We start from the raw sequence: 21,662 nt of genomic DNA, 5'->3' as shown, positions 1-21,662 counted from the left end.
ATGCTATGTCATGATACAATATAATATAAGGCATTATAGGATAGACAACTCTTTAATGCTCAATACTGCATATAACATGTAATGGTTATTTGATCCTGTTAACATGCACCCATAACTCAGAACTATAAGAGACACACAGAAAACTAGAACAACCAGATTTTCCCATTCAGTATTCAGAAGGGGCAACTTATTGTACATTTTCTTTTGGGGACATCAGCTTCTCCCTTACACCAAATTGAAAAGGAGAAACCTTGTCTTTATTTATTTATTTAAAACTTTTGTATGTGGTCCCTTATGCATGGCATCTTGGGATGGCTTACAATCATTAAAACAACACAATAAAACAGTAATAAATAACAATTAACCAGAAAAAATACAATTATATAAGTTAAATAAAAACAACTGTTAAACATTAAAATTTAATTTAGTTTTTAAAATAACATTTAAATAAAAAGGTTTTAACCTGGTGCTGAAAAGAATATAAACTTGGCGCCAGGCGCATCTCTCCAGGAAGCACATTTCATAATCTGGGTACCACCGCAGAGAAGGCCCTCCTCCGAGTAGATATCCATTTTAACTCCTTCAGGGAGGGTTCTCGGAGCAGGGCTTCTCCTGAAGATCTTAAGGGGCATGAGGGCATATAAGGAAGGAGACACTACTTCAGGTATCCCTGTCCCAAACTGTTCAGGGCTTTATAGGTAAAAACCAGCACCTTGAATTAGGCCCAGGCTTCAACTGGAAGCCAGTGGAGCTGATAGAGAACCGGCGTTATATGAGAATAATGACCAGTCTCGTTAGCAACCTGGCTGCTCTATTCTGTACCAGCTGAAGTATCTGGACCGTTTTCAAGGGCAGCCCCATGTAGAGCGTGTTACAGTAATCCAACCAGGGCATGAATAATTGTTGCTAGGCAGTGTTTGTCCAGGTAAGGATGCAGCTGATGGACCAGCCGAAACTGTAGGAAAGCACTCCTCACCACCGCTGCCACCTGAATTTCCAGTGACAGCCCTGGGTCAAGGAGTACTCCCAAGCATTAAAGATCTCCATGTTCTACCGACTAAGGGACTGCAGTAGTCAGGTGAGAAAGCATCTTTCAAGAATTCAAATGAACCAATTGTGCTAATTCATATACTGTATACACTGATATATCCAATGAATATTTGCTATCTACCTTTCTGCTTTCATCTATGCTAAACGAGAAACCTGCACATTTTAAAGAACTAGTTTAAACTTTCTCCCCAAAACTATGATGCATCCCAGATGTTCTAATTATGATTGTTTTTTCACCATTTAACATTTTGCCTCTTTACTGCTGCCTGAAATTATAAGTTTATTTATGTTCACATTTCAGCTGAAGAAACACAAGTTTTAATTGTTAACAGATGTAATATTAAAGTATACTGATTATGTAAATGAAGGCAGGGTGTTTGTTGTCATAATCCTAAAAGCTGTATTGCAACTTGTCTATGTGCTACTAATTTGTTTGTTTGCTCCATTTAATCCTCTCTTGATGGTGCTCTGTGGCAACAATTTAAAAATATTTTTAGAATAGCTGTTAAATTACAATGCACCATTGCGTTTTAACCCATATGACCCTAGTTTCTTTACTTTCTTCACTGTACAGACTTGTTTGATGAAAGCACAATCCCAAATAAGGATTTAGTACAGAACAATATATAGCTCTCAAGGAATCAGTTATGATAAAGCTGCATGATATAATAACTAGTGTTCAATGGTTCTAGATTATTCTGTTATTTATTCACTTCAATGTGTGAAAGACGAAAACTGAATTACTTTTGACCTAGAATTTTTCTTTCCTGAAAAGTTTTAATTTCACATCAAATCAGAGGGAAAATAATTGTGTGCACCATGGATGTGCTGATTGTATTTTGTTCTATTTTAAAATGCAGTTACAACGATTCAAATAATAACAGACCATTCTAATTCACATAATAGCACATATCACCTGTCTCTTTTTAAAAGCATCTTTTTATTAGAAACACAAATCAATACACTCAAGGGGCTGCAATAACTACCTTGGGCAATTTGTATTATCATTTCCTTTTTAATGTTCTGACTCTAAGTAACTTATTATTATGAATGGCATGAAAATGGCAACCTGTCACAATTGATTTTTTAAGCTTAAGATTTTTGTTCTTTTTTTAAAAATAATTATCTTCCTACTAAATAAAAGTCTAGCTTATAAAGGAAACCTCAAGTTTCAGCTCATGATAACTGAGATGTCTTTTAATAGCCCTAAGAAAGATTATTGCCCCAAATTAGCAGTGGACTGCATAGATTTGAATGGAAAACTCCCACAGATGTTGAGATACTTTATATCAACAATTAAGCTATTCTGAATAAAGGGCAGACTGTCCTAATGCGTGGACAAATATCTGACATTCTCAAAAATCCCAAGAAATTCTATGAAAGAAAAACATACAAAAAAGGTTAAATGATGTGCTTCATTGCAGTATTCTCCAACAGAGAGTATAGCTATTTAAAACATAATATAGGAACAAGAATGGATGATATATTCATGAATATTCCCACATATATTCTATCCCAAGTAGTGATAACTATGGGTGAACAGAGCTGGGTGATTAGTCTTGCAGTAGGCAATACAGCAAAATACAGAGTGCCCCTGTTTGAAAGAAGAGGCACGACTGTGGGGAGGGCTTTTTCTATGGCAGCCACCTGCTTCAACTCACCAGGGAAGTAGACCCAGAAAAAAAAAAAAAAATCTTAATGAACAGGCAGGATGGGATGGAGAGGATGAAGCAATCTCAGGTATCATAGGCACTTTGATCCTAGGCACCAAAACTTTGAACTGCAAGCCAAAACATATAACCAATGTAATTCTTTTAACTGTGATACATTTTCAAGGTGGCACTTTCTCAATAATAGCCTTGAAGCCACATTCTGAACCAGATGAATTTTCAAAACCCTTTTCACAGGTAGCACCACATATAGTTTATTACTGAGAGCAATCCTGGATGTTACCATAAAACAAATCACTGTAGGCAAACTGTAATTGGTCTAAGAAAGGTCAGAGATGGTACACTTAGCCTAAGCTAGTGCAAATAACTTTGGGCCGCTGGTGACAGTTCAACAACTAGAGTAAGAACCAAAGCCAAAAAGGTCCAGTGTAAGTGCTTGTTCTTTAGGGAGACTATGAGTGCATCCAGATCAGGTTGAATAACACTTCTCAGAATAACATGCCAAACAAAAGAACCTCTGCCTTGGCTGAATTTGAGTCTTTTATTCACCCTAGCCTCTTTTTACTGACCCTAAGTAAGCTGTATCACCTCTCCTGGCTGATGCAAAGGACAAATGGAGCCAGGTATTTTCATTATACTAACAATACTTTGCTCCAAATCTACAGAGGTCCTTTTCTATGTTAAATAGTATAAGGAACAAGGCAGAACTCTTTCAAACAGCATAGCACAATACAACAATGTACTCCTAGGACCATCTTCTGATAGTTGTCAGTCAGGCAGGAGCTAAACCTCTGAAACTTGGTGTCCCCCAATTCTTAACCCTGACAAATGGTTCAGAAGGATACCATTGTTAGTGGCATTAAAAACTGCTAGGAAGTGCAGGGTGATGGTCAAATCTCCCATCCATCAACTAGTTTCTATGATAAATGCAGATCTGAAGTAGTTCTATATAGTTAATTTTATTCAACAAAATCTGGAGCTGGCTGGCTCCCACTCTCTAAGGAACCTCCCTTACTACAACCACACACAGACAAAACAAGAAACAAGTATGCAAACCAAAAGCTAAAAAACACAAAACAAAACAGAAACAACCCCTTCCCAACCAAAAAAACAGAAAAAGTAAAGCAAAACTCAAAATCTGATTGGATTAAACTATATAATAAGTCCTTTTTTAATTTTTTAAGGAGAGAAAAGGCACTGAAGCAGCAGCAGATTGGGGGAATATGGAACGTTTTTACTACATTAACTTTTAGCCCATAGCCACTTTGGTTCCTAAATATATTTTGCTCTCACATTACTAAATCTATAGCAAGTATGGACAATGTATCTCCACCTCCACCCAACTGTTGTTCTCATCAGCCCCAGCAACATAACCAATAGGGAGAGGTGACAAGAGTTGCGGTCCAATAACATTTGCAGTGACCTGCTACCCTACCCAGCACTAAAGCCTTAAGTAGCAATCACAGAATTGTGCTCCCATTCCTTCTTTTCCATAATTTGAATTTATCAGCAACTCTGTTGGGAAATCTTGAAGCTAATATTTTGCTAATAACTTCCCACTTGTAAGCGGAGAGCACTGTAGTGAACACTCTTTAATTGAATCTTCAGCACACTTATAAAAACAGTGTGTTACAAATTTCCCAGATGTTAAGAGCTCAGCTTTCTGCACTGCCTAAAATAATTATGAGTAACAGAACCAAAAGGTTAACAAATAAAGTACTCATAGCACTTAAAAACAGTTAAAAATGTTAAGCTGGGGAAAACATGCTCCACAGCTATAAAACCTGTCCTGATGTTCTTATCTATGGAATAAGAAACAAAGACTACCATATTTTAACAGAAACAACTATAATACAGCAAAATGTAAAATTAAGAGAATCAGTGGGGACAATATTTATGTGATAATACATGAACCTAATTCTTTCTTTATTCTGTAAATATGGTATTTTTGAAAGGAAAATATGTCAACATTATAAAGAGATTCATTTCAGCAATCCAGCCTACCTTATTCTTTGGATTGGAGGTGTTCATTACACTTCGAGTCTCTTTTCCAGTGTAAATAACAACACCAATTACTGTTCCTACAAAAAATAAACAAAACAAATGATTTATATAAAATGTTACCATGGGGAAAAATAACAAAAAAGTGGAACAAAAATAATAGTTTATTTAATTCCTATACCGCCCAATAGCCAAAGTTCTCATCACATAAAATGCAATATAAAATACTAACAGCAATAAATATCTTTCATTCATTCATTCATTCATTCATTCATTCCCATACTTCCCATAGCCAAAGCTCTCTGAGTGGTTTACAACCAAGTATAATACAATAGATAAATATATTAACAAGAATTAAAAATTAATTTTCAATAAAACAACATTAAGAACAATAAAAAGACAATAAAAAGACCCAGCCAAGATTAAAAGAAAGGCATCTGCGTAATCATGTCAGGCCCTTAAATGAGCAGGGAGGTCTTTAAATGCCTCTGCAAAGAGGCACTGAAAAGAGGGCAGGACACAGCAGGACGTTGCTCCAATGATGGCAGTCATATCAAGACTACCGTACAAAATTTAAAACTGAACTTAAAAGTAGCTAACAAAGCCCCAGTATAACAGTAACTATTAAATGCCTTGTGACAGAGGACAGTCTTACCATGGTGTCAAAAAGGTACTAATGCTGGCACCAGGGTTAGCCTCAGTGGGGAGCTTGTTCCATAACTGGTGGACCCCACTGAAAAGGCCCTTCTCTTTTCTTTCTCTAACTGACCCTCCCTTAGAGGTGGCAATGAGAGGCAGGCCCCAGATCATGATTGTAGTGGCTAAGTAGAGTACAATTGGGAAAGCATTCCTTCAGGTATTGGGCTCTCAAGCTATTCAGGACTTTATAGGTTAAAAACAGCACTTAAAATTAGGCTCGAAAGCATGTAGGCAGCCAATGCAAGAGGGTCAGAATTGGTGGTATGTATCCAGACTGGTCCTATTATTAATCTGGCTGCTGCATTTTGCACAAGCTACAGCTTCTGAACAGTCTTCAAGTGCAGCTCTACAAAGAGTGCATTGCAGAAATCAATTTAAGAAATTATCACGGCACAGATTACTGAAACCAAGCTATCTATGTCACAATAGCAGTATAGCTGAGCCACCAGCCAAAGCTGGCACTTCATGTCACTGAAACCACCTGGTCCTTAAGTGACAAAGATGGCTTAAGGAATATCTCCAAATGACTATTTTGCTCCTTCAAGGGGAATGCAACCCAATCTAGAACAGATTGTTTCCTACCTGAGGCAACAACAGTGCTGGCCCATAATGTATTCTCTATGCTCAGGCTTTCATGAACAGCTGGATCACTGTCTTCCTGTTAAAAAGAAAGAAAGCTTGTAAAACAATTTCTCCCACCTAGCCCCAAAAGAAAGGTTTATAATCATAAACATAAATTAAAAAGAAAAGGTGCTTAACACACAAATAATGACCTAAGAGATATGTCCACACACACAGAGGCAGATAAGCTAAAACTAGAGATCTTTTTTGGGGAGTGAGGGGAACTTAAACTATGTTATATTCAGAACTCTGTTAAGTGAGTGGCTACTTTTAAATTGTAATGTTCCATCAATGGATTCTTACATTTGCATTTCAGCACAAATGAGATGTCCAGGTTGCATGGGGCTCAACTATCCCATTCATTCTGAAAATGGGCTACCTGTGTATCAGAGGTTTACTGTACATCATGTCAAATGCATTTTTCCCATTATTATTCCAGTTCTATGCCAAAAGTGCCACTACTTGAACTGGAGTTAGGAAGGAGCAGGAAGGTGCAGGGAGGCAGCCAGTTTTGCGGCAGACACCAAATTATCTGGAGTAGTTGCAACAAGAAGGGGAAGGGAGAATTCTAAAATGATCTATGCATAATGCAGGAATAAGTGATAAAAGGCAACTGCAGCTCAACTTCACATATCTGCTTACTGGGTGTGGGGTGATGACTGACTAGGAAAGGGATCTTGAATTCTGCAGTAGATAGTCAATAAAAATGTCATTTTTACCAGTGTGCATTGCTGTGAAAAGGCCAAATTCCACATTGGGAATCATCAGGAAAGAACATGAACTGCCAATGTCATAATGCTTCTTATACAACTTGGAATACCGTGTACAGTTGTGGTCAGTACACCTCAATGTTCCCCATAGCTCCAGTCCTTAAACAAGGCCTGTTACTGAATTATTTGAGAGCTATTCCCCCCCACAAAAAAAAAAAAAAAAAAAAAAGCCATGAGGAACTGTTTATACAAATGGTGTCTGTCATGCAGTGTGGCTTGTTTAATCAATGATGACTGTGCAAATCAATTCTGTAACTTTAATTGCACAGCACAATCACCCATCACAGACAGCTAACCATAGTGGATTGTCATATTGTCCTGAACAAGGCACAGAGTTGGGTGGCTTATTTTTCCTGAAGAATTCACCAGGCAAGACTATCTATATCAGACAGCAATAAGAAATGACTTGCGAAACATTGACAGTAATAATACTAATGTTTTAAAATTATGAATTGAATAATTTTACATTTAAATTAGGGAGTCAATATACAAACAAGTGAGGAACCTATAGGCCTCAGTTTTTCTGTGTAAATTCCAGGTGAGCCATTACTCAGAGTCCTTTCACCTCCTACCTCTAGTGAGTATAGTCCATGACTTTTTGTGAAAAACCTGTGGAGCTCCTTGCCCAACCTTCTTTTCTGATTGCACCTTTTTGAAAACTTACCTCTGTAAAGAATGACAACAGCCTTGTCTTTCAGACTCATGCAGTTAGGAATGTTTTAGGAATTAGGAACCACCATGGACCCAATTGGACCTGAGTACAGTGGAAACTACATTTCTCAGGTAAACGTTGCAAGGGAAGAGTGCATTTTGGAAAAAGAAGATCTGGCACTATAGTGACTCATTAGCAACTGGGCATGAGCTAGAGTTATCAGTTTGACTTATACAGAACCCATTGGAAAGGATGCTTTCAAATTATTCTAAGCTTCCAGTTATGAATTTTAGCACTATTGTTAATCAAAAGAAGATAAAGCTATGTGATCTCACATTCTATCTCTACAAGGAACAGTTAGGTATAGGCATCAGTATTCTGAAAATGTAATGCTCAGAGTGATTAGAAAATATTTGACATTTGAAAATTCAGAAAGTAGGTTTGTGCAATCATAGCCTCCTTTAGAATATCACTGATCCAGCCTACTTAACAATTAATACACTATCCATTTGATCTGTTTGGGAAAATATCCTTGTTGGGCTGGATTTTTGCAATGGGAGTAGTACTTTTAAGAAAGACCAGTGAGACTGAAAATTTATACTAAGCTGGAATATACTTCTTCTGTCCACATCCTTACCCATTTACACTTGCCCCCCTCTTTTCCCTGACATATTGAGGAACAAGCTGTGTGTGACTGTAGCAGAAATGCCTTTAAACATGGTCTGCCTCATGCATGTGTAAAGCACAAGAAGCGGACTAAAAAGTGAGGGGGATGAGTGGTACTAAATCTTACCAACTTAACTAAATCTTACCAACTTAGGCTTCGGCAAGGGGCAGCATAGAAATGTTTTAATAAATAATAAATAAATAAACTCTGTTGTTCTTTCCCCAGCTAGACTGAGTCCTGGAATCTTGGCCCAGCTAGGAGAAAAGTACCTAAGAAAGAGACTGCAAACATCAGCTAACTGCTTGCCAGGAATGTGGTGAGTGACTAAATTCAACCTACTCCTATTCAGCCTCCCAAATTGCTGATCAGCATGAACAGTGCATTTTAAAACATGAATATCATATGGAACCTCAAGTGCTGACTCAGATAACGAACTGACATACATTCATTTATATCAACAGGTCGCCATTTAACTAAAGCTGCTTCTACAAGTTGGATGGGTTCATGTACTTTATGTACAAATGGAAGTACATAAAGTATGCATTGAAGCAAATGTTTTTTGTTCTATAGACAGGATAAACACTGGTTTGCCCTTTAACATCTCTTTTAATATCTCTAAACTCTCTATATAATTTTCTGGTTATACTGTGAAGCATACCTCCACGCTATAGGCACTGGTTAATATTTGGTTGCACTTTCTGCATTGCACAGCATCTTGAAAAACTGAATTGTTCACCTGAATTTTGGGACATATTAAATACACATCTGAAAATTACATTATTTTGAAGAAGGAAATGTATTCTTTTTCATGCTATGAAGAACCATACATATGGATTGTTTTGAATAAACAATAAGCAAACACCACATCTATTTCTAAACCATGTGCAGCATAGTCCTCATAATGGCTGCCAAAGTCCTTCTGAGAAATGGCATCATTGTTCACTCTATATCACCAAGTGTTCACTATTTGAATATCCTCAGCAATAAGTCTTTTAATAAATTACATAATTAGGAAACAGGACATGCACTTATAATTATAACTTACCCGTGTGAAGGTACCCTCAAAGCTGTGAATATCCATTTGTGGCTTCTGAGCATACACATATGCACTGATTGAAAAAAGATCCTAGAATAGATAATTTTGGAATACATAGTTTAATGATACTAACTTCTTAAAAACTGAGGACAAGATTTCTTCCCACAGTCACCCTTTATCTGTTTGTGACACTCCAGATGTTTTGGGTTACAACTGCCATGATCCCTAGCCATTGAGGGCACTGGTCAGGGTTAAAAGAGTTGCACGTCAAAACACCTTAGGGCCACAAGTTGCCCAGTCTACTCCTATATGGATCCTTCCACTTCAGTGCACAAGTGTAGAAGGAGTTTACCATGGCATTATAAAGAACGCAAAGTGTCTGTGCACTTCTCATATGCCATTCACATTTTTCTTTCTATGCTACTCAAGATTACTCAAGATTATGTGAAAGGAGTAATCATACTGAGTATTTTTATTTGTGCTGCAACAAATAATTGTACTTATATGACCTGTTTAAGTAAAGATATTTACAAAATATTTGTAAGCAGTGTCACATCTAGAATATCAGTCCCTATACAACTTTACCATTTTACTGTCACAGAAGCATTGGATTTAATTCTGATCAAACATAAGAGACGTAAAACCTGATAATGCATAAATGACATTTAAATGCAAGTGACAACCTAAAGATGTGTATTTCTGCAAAGACTAGTCCAGCTCAAGAACAAGATACATGCCAAATATATCAGGTATGGTTTTTGTTCCTTCTTCAAAATATTTGCTAGCAGGTGTTATATCCATTCATGGTCACTATTTTGAGGGGAGAATTGCAATTTATGCAGGCAGGTGCCTTTAATACTTAGCCCAGTGCAATATCAGAGGATGGTAATACATGTGTATTCAAATTCACATTGATTTTGAGATGCATCTTGTGAGGTCCTCAGTTCATCATGGTTCCTCACTTTCTATGAAGTTTCCTATAGAACTTTCCCTGGCTAACTGATACAGCATTCTAGCCTTCATCATTGCTGTGGTAATATAATTTTACTCTTGTAGTTATTTAATTAATAAAAACTACAAAATTCTAGCACACAGTATATAAAGTTCTAAATATACATTTTTAAGGAAAGCAGACACAAAGATCTAACATAATCAGGAATTAGTTTTAATTTCCATTTAGTTATAATGCAACTCTAACCATATCCTCAACATCACATCTCACTAAATTATTTATGCTTGCCCAACTATTTTATTCATATTTTAAGAGTGGAAATCAGATTTCAACATCTTCTATTACAAATTATCTGTTTTTATGCTAAATCATCAACCGTTTATTGTAAGCTTTCACACAAACTTCCATTCAGTGCATTCTTGTTCTTCTAAGTTAGTTTTCATCAGCCTCTTGAGAAATAATTCATATGAAACTAATACACATGAGGTGTCCTATATCTTCATCATTCACTTTTGCTCAATCTGTTATCACCTACAATTTAGATAATCCAGGCTATTATGTGCTTTATTGTGCTCAGAAAAATAAGAGTCTCAGTACAGCAGAAAACTAATACCACACACATACTTGTAATACAATAAAAACTATTAATGAAGTAAATCAGGCACTAAAATTTTCTTCCTTTAAAAACTTCTAAGCTTTGCTGAAATTGTTATCCTGTAAGCAAACTAGATTGCTTCTAAACTTTTTCTGTCCTCTAAAAAAGCATAGCACTTCATCAACAATCTCTCAAAAGCCAAAAAGAGCAGTTATACCAAATACCTTCATGTCAAATACCAATATAACTGAAAATTAGGTTTGAAGTATTAAGTAAGTGAAAAATTACCCTAGACTGGTACTATACCTTTTTAACAATACAATTTATATTTCAGCTATAATTGGAACTAAAATGTTTATAATGTTGTTTACTCTCATGTGATGCTATCTATAGTTGTATATATAAGGAAGTTGAACACTTCCATTTTTAAACTGTAGAATAAAATATAGCAAATTGGAATTAAATCATAATAGCAAATTATAAGATTTTTAAACATGACTGAGCCATTACCTTTTATTTACATTCCATTATTTTGGAAGCATTCATCCAACTATTTGCATAACCCATGAAACAACATGATGGCACAATAATGACAATGTTTTTCTCCACAGTTCACAATAATAATTTCGAAATCACTCTGGCATTATCAATAATGTAGAAAAACCTCCTCTATTAGGTCAAGGGCAACATTTGTTCACCTTACTTAAAGATCATTAAAATACATCCTTAATCATAACATGCAGTTCATTACAAATAAAATTGCCTTTGGTTCAATAAAACTAATTAAATGTAAATGGTATTGTTTACTGTTCTATGGATCTTTTGATATAAATCAGCAAGTCACCATTTATTGAAAATTACAGTGACCTCATTGCTGGTAATAAATTTACTTGATCACTTAAGTCAGAGAAGTCTATTCTGGAATATGCATACTGCAGGAAGGCACTATTCCACATATGACTATGAAACGAAGAAACCTAACCTGGGTGTTACAGTTCTTACAGCTCAGCCATCATTAAATGACTTGTTGAAATTTTAATTCTCTGATCACATTAAGTGGTTTGGGAAGACAACAAAATCTGTACTGATCATCTTTGGTGGTGTCATCTGTTCTTTAAGAAAGCTCTAAAGGTTTGCCGGTTTATTTATTCTGAGTGTCACTGTGGATAAGGTTGCAGTCCTACATTGATGATGGAACTGACAGCCCATGACAACACAAGATACAATCCTTTACATCAGATAACTACAGAAATCAAAATGAATGACAGTTATGGACAGTGTATGTTAACTACATGACCAATTGCTTAGGGCCGCATCTATGCAAGCCTCATTTCTTTCTTTTAAGCACTACTGTATGTTTTCAGAGGAATGCACCTTTTCCAGGTTTTAGGATCCAAGACAAGATGCCTCTTCAGGTCCATCTTTTTCTGCTTGATTTTTAACACTATTCCTTCCACCTTGTTCAAACCTCGCTTTTTAAAGCAAAAGAAGACTTTTAAACAATTTAGCTCTACTATAATTTACTAGAAAGGCCACATGCTATTCTAAAGGTCATGGATAAATCCTGGCTTGTGGCATTACAATATAACTGAGCCTTACTTCAAATTAAATTCTGCTGCCAATACTGTGGGTTAAAGACTGCATAGAAGCCATGTTCTTTAAGCTGGAAAACCTTACTGATCCCAGGTGTTTGGTTACCTCTCAGGGAAGAGGCAAAAGCACTCTACTTATGCTCAGAATCATAAGTTGACATTTGGATTAGTCTGCTAACTACTACCCCAAAGGATAGGTCACAGGTTGAGGCATAAGAGTAATTGAGATTAATTTGGTCAGCAAAGGTGTAAGCAGGTCATATGTACACCAAAAACTCACAAACTTATTTTATGTGCCCTTGCTTGCCATTTCAGAGAGTGGAACAAAAAGACTAGAGGCTTCTGCTACATCTCTCTCACAAACATATCACTCTTCTACATGGGGAATGACAAAAACCAACCACTTCACTGAAAATGGTACAATAATAAATGATTGAATCATGGATTTAAACTCGAAATCCTAATTTCTTTTAGCAATTTATAGTTCCTTTTAATATTCAAACATACTTTAAAGAATTCATTTAGGAATATCTCAACATTCAGACCTGAAATGTTTAGTTTATCATTCCAACATTATTCATTGCTCTAAAAGAAACTATTCTGTTCTCTGCAGCTTGCAAAAGAAACAAGTGGCAGATTGCTCACAGATCTTGTGTGGGCAAAATTATACCAACTGCAGTGATGAGAACTGCAGGGAGAGGGACTAGCATGAAGCATCTCCTCAGCCATTTTAGCAGCAGCCCAGCAGGTGGCATTCAAGAATTACTGTAACATAGAAATCAGCTCTACCTAAGTAAATGCAGTCCCTTTGCTTTACATACTAAATAGGAAATCCTATAAATGATAACAACTTGTAGAAGGGGCTTGGATTATTAGATATAAAATGTTAATACATTCTTTGTCAAGAACCATAGAATTCAGCATTAGAGTTTAAGTATACATACACAATTTGAGAGCTTTTAATTATTATTGTTCCTAAAAAAGTTGGCTCTGCTGCCTTCCTTCTAATTCAATTATTTGGTACCTTATTGTAAGAGTGGGGAAGATGTGGTCCCCCTGTTCTGTTGGACTGCAACTTCCACCAGCCCTAGCCAGTATTAACCGATGGTGAGCAACAATGAAGTTGGACCCAAACAATATCAAGAGAGGCACACATTGCTACCTCTTCCCCAAGGAATGCTGTAGAAAAGGCAGTGCAGTCATCTGATAGTTTGTTACAGCAAAACAAAAACAAAAACAAAACCCACACACACACAATGCTGTAGAATCCATGATTTCTAGCAGCATGCAGTTGCACCTAAGCTTGGGTGTACCTAAGGTAGTTCTCTGGATTACATGTGTTGGTCCTGAAAAACAGAATACTGAACATTATGCTGGAATATTTTGTAAATAAAAGAGGAAATAGAGAGAGTCCAATTATTTTTGGCTTTCAAAAACTAATTTAAACATTCTTATTTACTTTATCTGGCCAGATGGGTATAGCTGTCCAGAAGTGCCTTCATAAAAGACCAACTGTTATTGGTCTCATCCATCTGTATGCTTAAGGAGTTCAGCTTGAAGATAGAAATCTCATTCCCACAGTTACTAGAGAGTAATGTCCACTGAACAATGCACTAATAGTGTAGCTTGAGTACTACATTATAGTTTGTATAGTATACTTGATAGTTTAATAATGCTCTTCTTGCTTTTTGAAATAGTGATTGAAATAATGATTAAAGTGAAGAAATATTGGCTATACAGTGTATTTTCCTGAAAGAGGCATTAATTTTTATACTGAAGCTCAGTATTTGTTCAATATTCATATTAATTAGTAAATTAGTCTCTGAATATTAATAGAGTGCTATAATACCTAATGAAATCAGTACACTATCTTGTATCCAAAGGACTATTTAATTAATTCTGCATTCCTCAAAAGACTGTGGACCTAAACATCAGTGCCTTCTTGAGCTTCTACTTCTGCTGCATGAGCCATGTTTATAGTACCTATTTGGCAAGATCTGTACACATTAACATTTGTTTCCATTTGAGAACAGCCTGTCTGCAATAACTGTTTTTAAAACTTTCTCCAATTTCAAAATTAGAGCATGAGCTTGCTAATCAATGTAATGGCCTCTGGATTAAGCAAGAATTTGCACAGTTCTTTGGATTCTGTTCTGTTTAAAATATTTATAGTCCACTCACCCTATGCATAAGATGGCTTACAAGCACAGTTATGAACAACCATTATTTATATACAAGATAATAAAAACAAAAACCAGGTATGTTTTCCCTCTAAAGAGCACTTGTGGTACATTATGGAAGAATATCTCATACATTGACAATATTACAGTAGTAATTGCAATGTTTCCTTTAAAGATTGCAATTAAAAAACCCATAACAATAACCCATTTATTTTTTCACATGTATTTATTAAACTTGTATAAAAGCTGCCTATTAGCAAAATGCTATATGTGTAGCCATTACAATAAAGTATCAATAACAACATAATATAAAATAGGACAATTAAAATATTCTTATAAATAGATAAAATAAAATATGTATAATCAACAAAACATTAAAATTAAAGATTAAATTAAAATTAAAACCAGTGCCATCATTATAAATAGTTTATGTAGTGCCGTAGGTGCATTGAAACAGAAATATTCTTGTCAGGTGCCTAAAACTCAATAAAGTAGGTGCCTGACGAATCTCTGATGGCAAAGCATTACACAATTGGGGTGCCACCCCTGAAAAGACCCTTCTCCTTGCTACCTTCCCCTTAACCTCCCTAAGGAGAGGAACCTGTAGGAAGACCTATATGACACTTGCTAAGAAAAGTTCCCAGGGAAGATTACAAAAGCAAAACCAATACATCAAAGATAAACCAGAATACCTAATACTATATAAAAACCTGTTGTGGATGACAAATAAAGCCACAGCACCACTAAAAACAAAAACAAAAAAAAAAACCCCTCACAGGAACCACCAAACAAAAAAAAAAAAAAAAAAAAGATTAAAAATTAAATGACCTTGGGAAATAAAAAGAGGTGCCAGGAAAATAAAAAGTAATCTCAAAAAGACTCAGACATAGAGGCAAGTCACTCTGGAGAGGGCACTGAATAAGCATAAAGCTTCTACTGGGATGGCCCTAGGAGCTCTCTGCCTCCAATTATTTGGCAGGGCCATTCAAAGGCTTGGGCTAAGTATACACCAGAAGAGGTGATTATTTAAGGAACCTGGCCCTAAACGGATTAGGTGTTCAAGCCAAGCACTTTGGACTGGCCAAGCAGCCCAGGCATATTGTTACAGAAGGTACACTCACTGAGCCTTCCCTAGGAAACAGTTACTACAACTGATAGGTCATTGATTTCAGTGGTTGTTAAGTCAAGTTAATGTTTCTCATTGCCCCTGTACTTAATGCTTACAGATGGTCTTCTATACATGATGCAGTTTTGTGATATGGAAATAATGAACTCGTGTGCTCCAAAACATGTAATGCATATGGTACAATGAAACAAATAGCTACAATGCTTACCCCTAAAGCTGGTAATCTCTGTGTGCAACTAACAGCAACTTTTAGTTTCCAGTCTGTTTCACCATCTAGCTGATCAGTTCGGATAAAACATGAACCTTAAAATTGCAAAAGAAACAAAAACATGACAGATGTTTTAGATCCCATTATACTTCATTACTGAAAGGTTTTATACCAACACTTTAAATTCAAGTGGAACACAGGGAGACAAACAGGAAGATCCCTTCAGACCTGGTTCAAGAGTCAAATACTTGCATGGGTAAATCTTTGTCTGAGCTCTACTCTGCACTCAACTAAACTTTCACAGGTCCTTTTAGACTTTACTGGGTTCACTTTTAGGGTTCCCTAGAAGTCCACTAGTATTTGTAACTAGCAAACCATTGTTACTGCAGCTAACCCTGTTTCTTGCTCAACTTAGCTAGGTTTTGATGGAAAGGTGAAGTTTGGCTGCTTTGAAGTATTTCTGAAGATCGGTGTTTACTAAAGAACTGAATTCCCACTAGGTTCAGAAGAATGGAGAACCTGGACTTACAGCAGTTCTGAACTTCAAATTTCATTGTTTTCAACACTACTAGAACTCAATGCTACTTCAGGAGTGTACTTTTTCTCTGCTCCGAGAAAGGCAGAAGCAGTAGGTCCCCTCCATAATAGTAGTAGTCAACTTAAAATTTGGCAAAAGAATGAAAAAAATGCTCACTGGCATCACCTCATATGTATTTTTTTAAATGAGACTTGAACCTTTTTTTCATTGCTAAGTAAATGCTTGCCCGTAGTCTGCTTTAATTGCCAATGGGTCAAAACCAATGGAAAGACTCTTGGTAATGTTTCTGCTTGTTGTTCTCCTCATTGTGAAATGCAATATGTTCTTTTTTTCTTTACTGTCACTTAAAACTAAGACTTCATAGCAGCACCAGGAGACTTTTTGATTTAACCATTTTTGAATTGAAGCAAAACTGCCCTATCTAGATGCATAAAGTTTAATTTGCCTGGCCCTGCCTTCAACAGAAGGAGTTTTTTTTACCTGCACTACTGCCTTGTTGAAGGGAAAAACATCTTTTGAAGAAAGTGATTGGCCAAATGCCGATCATTATGTTTTATTTAGGTGCCTAACTCTGAATGAATTTGAGTACAATAGAGTATATGGTCCGGCTGTAAACAAACTCTAGTTAAACCCTATGTTTATTCATTAATGCCTGCTCAGTTAACTAACTGCCTAGGACACAGTTGAGATAGAAGGCACTTGAAATTATATATGACCTAAAGGTAGAATGTTTACACAATAGTGACAGAAAAACTTACAACTGGCCCAGTATCTATACTGTAGTTGGCCAATAACTGCACTGTGCTATAAAGCATAAAGGAAATAAATCTCAATTTGTAGACACTTTTACTATTACTTTATTTCAAATTTATATAAACATTTTCCAGCCCTGAAACAAACATTTGCTCAAGTCAGAAAAAATAAGTAACTACTTCCAGAATATCCAAAGCACACATAGTTTTTTTCTAGACATAAATCACTGAAACTGAAAACACTGTAAATAAGCATAACGTAATGTGAGAATACCGTGCTTCCACAGTACATTCTAATCAACATTTTATTTTCCGTCATACTTCCCCTATACAAGACATTTCATGGTTCTCTTTACCCTTCCTGTCAATGGCTGCTCTCATCCATCAATTTCATTTAGAATTATACTATAGATCAATGCGGTTCAAGACCAGTGTGGCTCCTGTGAATGGTTGACTGCACATATATTCATTTAATAGAGCTCACACTATGACATGTATTGGCCAGCTGCATTTCCTCTCCACTTCAGCAGTTAATTTCATCAATAACTTATCTCATAGTCCGTTTCCCTTTTATCCAGAAAAAGAGACTGCTTTGTGCCAAGTCAGCTCTCAATAGTGATCACTACAGCAAAACCTAAACAATAAAATAGCCAGGCATTTTGAAATAATTCTTTAGCACTATCGGCAAGACTTTTCAATGTATCAAAACATATTAAAATTTGTGTAATGAAGTTTAAAAAGTGTAAAAATTAAATGGGCAGCAAAGATCATAAGACAAATAATTTATTAGTAACTACTTTACTACTCGTAATTAAAGGGCTTGTTACAGATTTAATCATATTTAAAATTCACCCATTGAAATCCATGAGACTTGTTAAATCATGACTACCTTAAATCTCACTGAAAATTGAGATTTATTTCTATAGCTGTGGTTTTCTACCACATTCGTTATATTTATACCTAATATTTATATTTTAAAAGAAAGCATGGACTTACATTTATACCATGTTTTTTGCATTTTTATACTCCAGAGCTGAAGAACAATGAATTGAAATAAGAGTTGAGTAGAGACAGAGAAAAATTCCTACCTAATATAATCTAACTCTGATAAATACATATTATCGGGTATTCTTTGAAGTAATAAGAGCAGCAAAGAAAAAGTATCTTACTATTTTGATTCATTTGTCTATCTGCCTGCCAACTGAGATTTTTCAGGGTCATCTGAGACTTGTTACACGTTGACCCTTTGGAAAGGGAACCTGACAAAAGCAAGCTGTAACATATTTGCTAGGCCCTTGTAGGACAAAACCTTTTGTATCTTCCAGGACTCATACTTCAATGTTATAACAGATCAATTGGCTGATGTACCCTGAACAGAGCCTGGTCCAGTTTTCTTCAATGAGTTTCAACTTGCATTATTACTATTATTTTCATTTCTCTACCACTCCATAGCCAAAACTCTCTAGGTGGCATAGAAATGGCGTAGCTCAACTAAATTGTCAAGTACTTGGAAACATGGGCAAGTATGTTTAACTATTGCCATATTGGCTAGATATCTGTCTTGACTAGCAGGAAGGGAGCAGCTGAGTTGGCCTGGAAGCTAATTAATGTCTCCTTGAGAAGGGAATGGTCTCTTGCCTTGTGAAACAGAGGCCTCACTTGAATGACACCCTTGTGGATCTCCCAGGCTACTGGAAAATGTTCCCTCCTAGCAATGTCCTTGAGCAGATGGTGGCCAACCAGCTCAAGGAACTCATGGTTGAGTCTGATTATTTCAATCCTTCTCAGTCAGGATTCAGGCCAGGTTTTGGCATAGAAACAACTTTGTTGCCTTATTTTTGGAGAAGGAAGGGGCAAGTGCAACCTCCTTGATACTTCTGGAACTCTTAGTGGCTCGTCCTATCATCCATGGTATCCTTCTGGGGTGATAGTTTGGGTAGGGAGTAGAGATGTAGAGGCTTAGAAAAAAATGAGGAAAAATAAGGAAATGTTTTTCCCCTAAAAATTGGGGAAAATGGATAATGGATTATTTTCTTTCAGAATGATGAATAAAATGTTTCAGACATACCCCCATAGCTTCCTAAAAGCTATGTAAAATATATTTATGTAAGATTTTATACAATAATGGATCATTACAATTCTTGTGTATCATTATAATTCTTGCGCACCAATGACAAGCAAATTCTAGCTTGTAAACTGACTTTAATTCTCAAATGCAAGAGCAAGATGCATTTCTGCCTCAGGGGGGCACTGCCATTATCTTAAGAGAAGGAATGTTTCAGATTCTTTGCCTGTGGGCTTTCTTTTGTTTGTATAGTTAGTGGATCTGTTTTTGTCACCTTTACTAGGTTTCAAAGACTGCAAGAAAGTACAGAGCAACAAAAAGAAGCTGAAAGTATACTTATCTGAAATGTAAAAATTTAAATGTATCTAAATTCAGAAAATTGAGCCATATTTTAGCTGCATTAGTTTACCTTCATAACCTATGTAAAACTTAATGTTTTGTTGCGACCCCACCACCCCACTGTAACTTGGTGTTTACTGGAAATCTAGCCAGTAAATCATTTCCTCTTTCCTCCTCTCAGCAAAATGGTGAAACCAACATCTAGCATATGGAACCATTTCCACACTACAAGCTTTTCCGAGAGGTGGAAAAAATGTGATTTACAAATACTGAAAAACAGAGCTTGAATTTTCAAATTCTATTTCCTTTGCTTATTGGCAATGCAAGTCATATGAAAGAACAGAGAATACCATAATAGTTAAGTATCTATGTATTACTGCAATAAGATGTGCATGTCATGGGCTAAACTTGCTTCTAAAATGACATTGTCAAATTACGCAAAGGGACTTTCAATCTGTAAAGGGTGCTCATATTGCATTTTTTTAAAATTAGACAGTTTTCATTAGCAGGCAGTACGGAAATTATAGAAGTTGTAGTAGTAGTAAGGATAAAAGAAAAACATGATTGCTTTTCCAAAGAAAGCTTGCATTGCTGGGTCCCATCTACAGATATGACTACACTAAATTTGGCCAAAGCTGGCTTATATTTACAAAAAACCTGTGCATAGCTTTTCATGGTGAATCTTTGTAACTCTTCTTTTCAAAGGAACTCTTTTCCTTTCATTTGAAATATAATTTGCTAACTAAGGAGATCTAGCATGGGGTAATAGTGGAACACAGATCACCCAAGAACACAGGAGTGGGACTTGGGTGATCTGGGTTCTAGTCCCTGCGCAGCCAACTGGGTGACTTTGGCCAGTCACAGACTCTCAGTCAAACCTATTTCACAGGGTTCTTGTCGGGGGGGGGGGGGGGGGGGGGGGGGGGTCGAGATTGAGAACAAGAGAAGGAGCATGATGTAAGTTGCTCTGAGTTCTTTGCAAAGAAAAAAGGAGAGATATAAATCTAATAAATAACATAAGGTCAGAATTACTGCCTGGTTTTCCCTGAAAAATACATGAGACAGATACCATTTGTGCATTAGTGAAATGTAATTTATTTATTTAGATTTGCAGAGTCCCCAACTGACAAACACTCTCATAGTGGTCTACATAAAAATACTTTTTAAAAAAATAATCATGTAATAATAAACTCATTTGCATAGGTCACATAACTTGCACATATATGCCTGGCTACTTCTGTTTTCTCTTAAAGAAGGTCTAGTTCCTAATTCATTTACAAGGTAATAACCAGAATTCTCTTTATACTTTTCTCCATGGAAACCTTGAAGAAACCAATCCAAAGGCAAAAATTAGCAGTTTAATTGTTTAATCAGAATAAAGTTCAATGGGACTAACTCTTGCGTAAATGAAAATTGCTGCCTATCATTTTAATTTAGGGATCATGGTATATAAACAGTAGAACTCTTTATAAAACAAGGCAAATAAGCTGAGCTGAGTATATCTGATTGACATTAAGGAAAAAAAGATTAGAGTCATTGGAGAGAATGCGCAGTTAATCAGGAACTATGTGTCACAACCTGAGGACACTTTCTAGTCACCGATGGCAGCCAGGTGACATGCTGATGAAATGTTTAAGCAATTATCATTCGGTTTATGTTTATATCTGACCATTTTAGAAGATTCCACTAGCTTGCTCATTCAGAGGCTAGTATAACTCTACAGTTTGAGATAATGCTTCTGATCATGCATAGTATCATCATTTCAAGCTGCAGAGTCTGTCTGGAAGGCATGTGGAGTCTACCAGGAAATATGCACAGTCTTCTGCCACTAGTTCTCATCTACTCTGAAACACCTAAGAATTAACTTGATTGTGACTGGGGTGAAAAGCGGTAGTTGTCAGGTAGTGTTATTACAATATTAAGTCAAATACAGATTCATATGGGTCAGGATCTATCTCAAAATGGGTAATCTCTTTCCTAGAGACAAGTTATTTTTCCAGCTTTCTATTCCTTAAGAAATCTTCTATTTTCCTTCTTGCTACTAATTAATTAACAACTATTGTCATACAACTGCAAACCATTTTGCTTTTCAGTATAAAAATATTTATTTCCTGTAGAAATGGATTTACCTAATCAATTTTATATAAAA

The 21,662-nt window shown here is 36.1% G+C and overlaps 1 protein-coding gene across 13 annotated transcripts in view; it reads right to left on the bottom strand.

Annotated features, from left to right (window-relative positions):
* ATP9B (ATPase phospholipid transporting 9B (putative)) overlaps positions 1-21,662 on the bottom strand; it is a 164,897-nt gene that overhangs the window by 86,747 nt on the left and 56,488 nt on the right. For all 13 annotated transcript variants that reach the window (XM_044426477.1, XM_044426479.1, XM_044426481.1 and 10 more), the window contains 4 exons: positions 15,820-15,914; positions 9,176-9,256; positions 6,003-6,078; positions 4,725-4,801 (listed from right to left, as the gene is read on the bottom strand). In XM_044426477.1, the coding sequence (XP_044282412.1) occupies positions 4,725-4,801; positions 6,003-6,078; positions 9,176-9,256; positions 15,820-15,914 (329 nt within the window). The remainder of the gene's footprint in view (positions 1-4,724; positions 4,802-6,002; positions 6,079-9,175; positions 9,257-15,819; positions 15,915-21,662) is intronic.

This window comes from Varanus komodoensis, unplaced genomic scaffold (genome assembly GCF_004798865.1).
Source record: "Varanus komodoensis strain SLA01 unplaced genomic scaffold, ASM479886v1 scaffold17, whole genome shotgun sequence".
Classification (NCBI taxonomy): Eukaryota; Metazoa; Chordata; class Lepidosauria; order Squamata; family Varanidae; genus Varanus; species Varanus komodoensis.
Note: the sequence above shows the minus strand (reverse complement) of the source record. Positions and strands in the feature narration are given on the sequence as shown.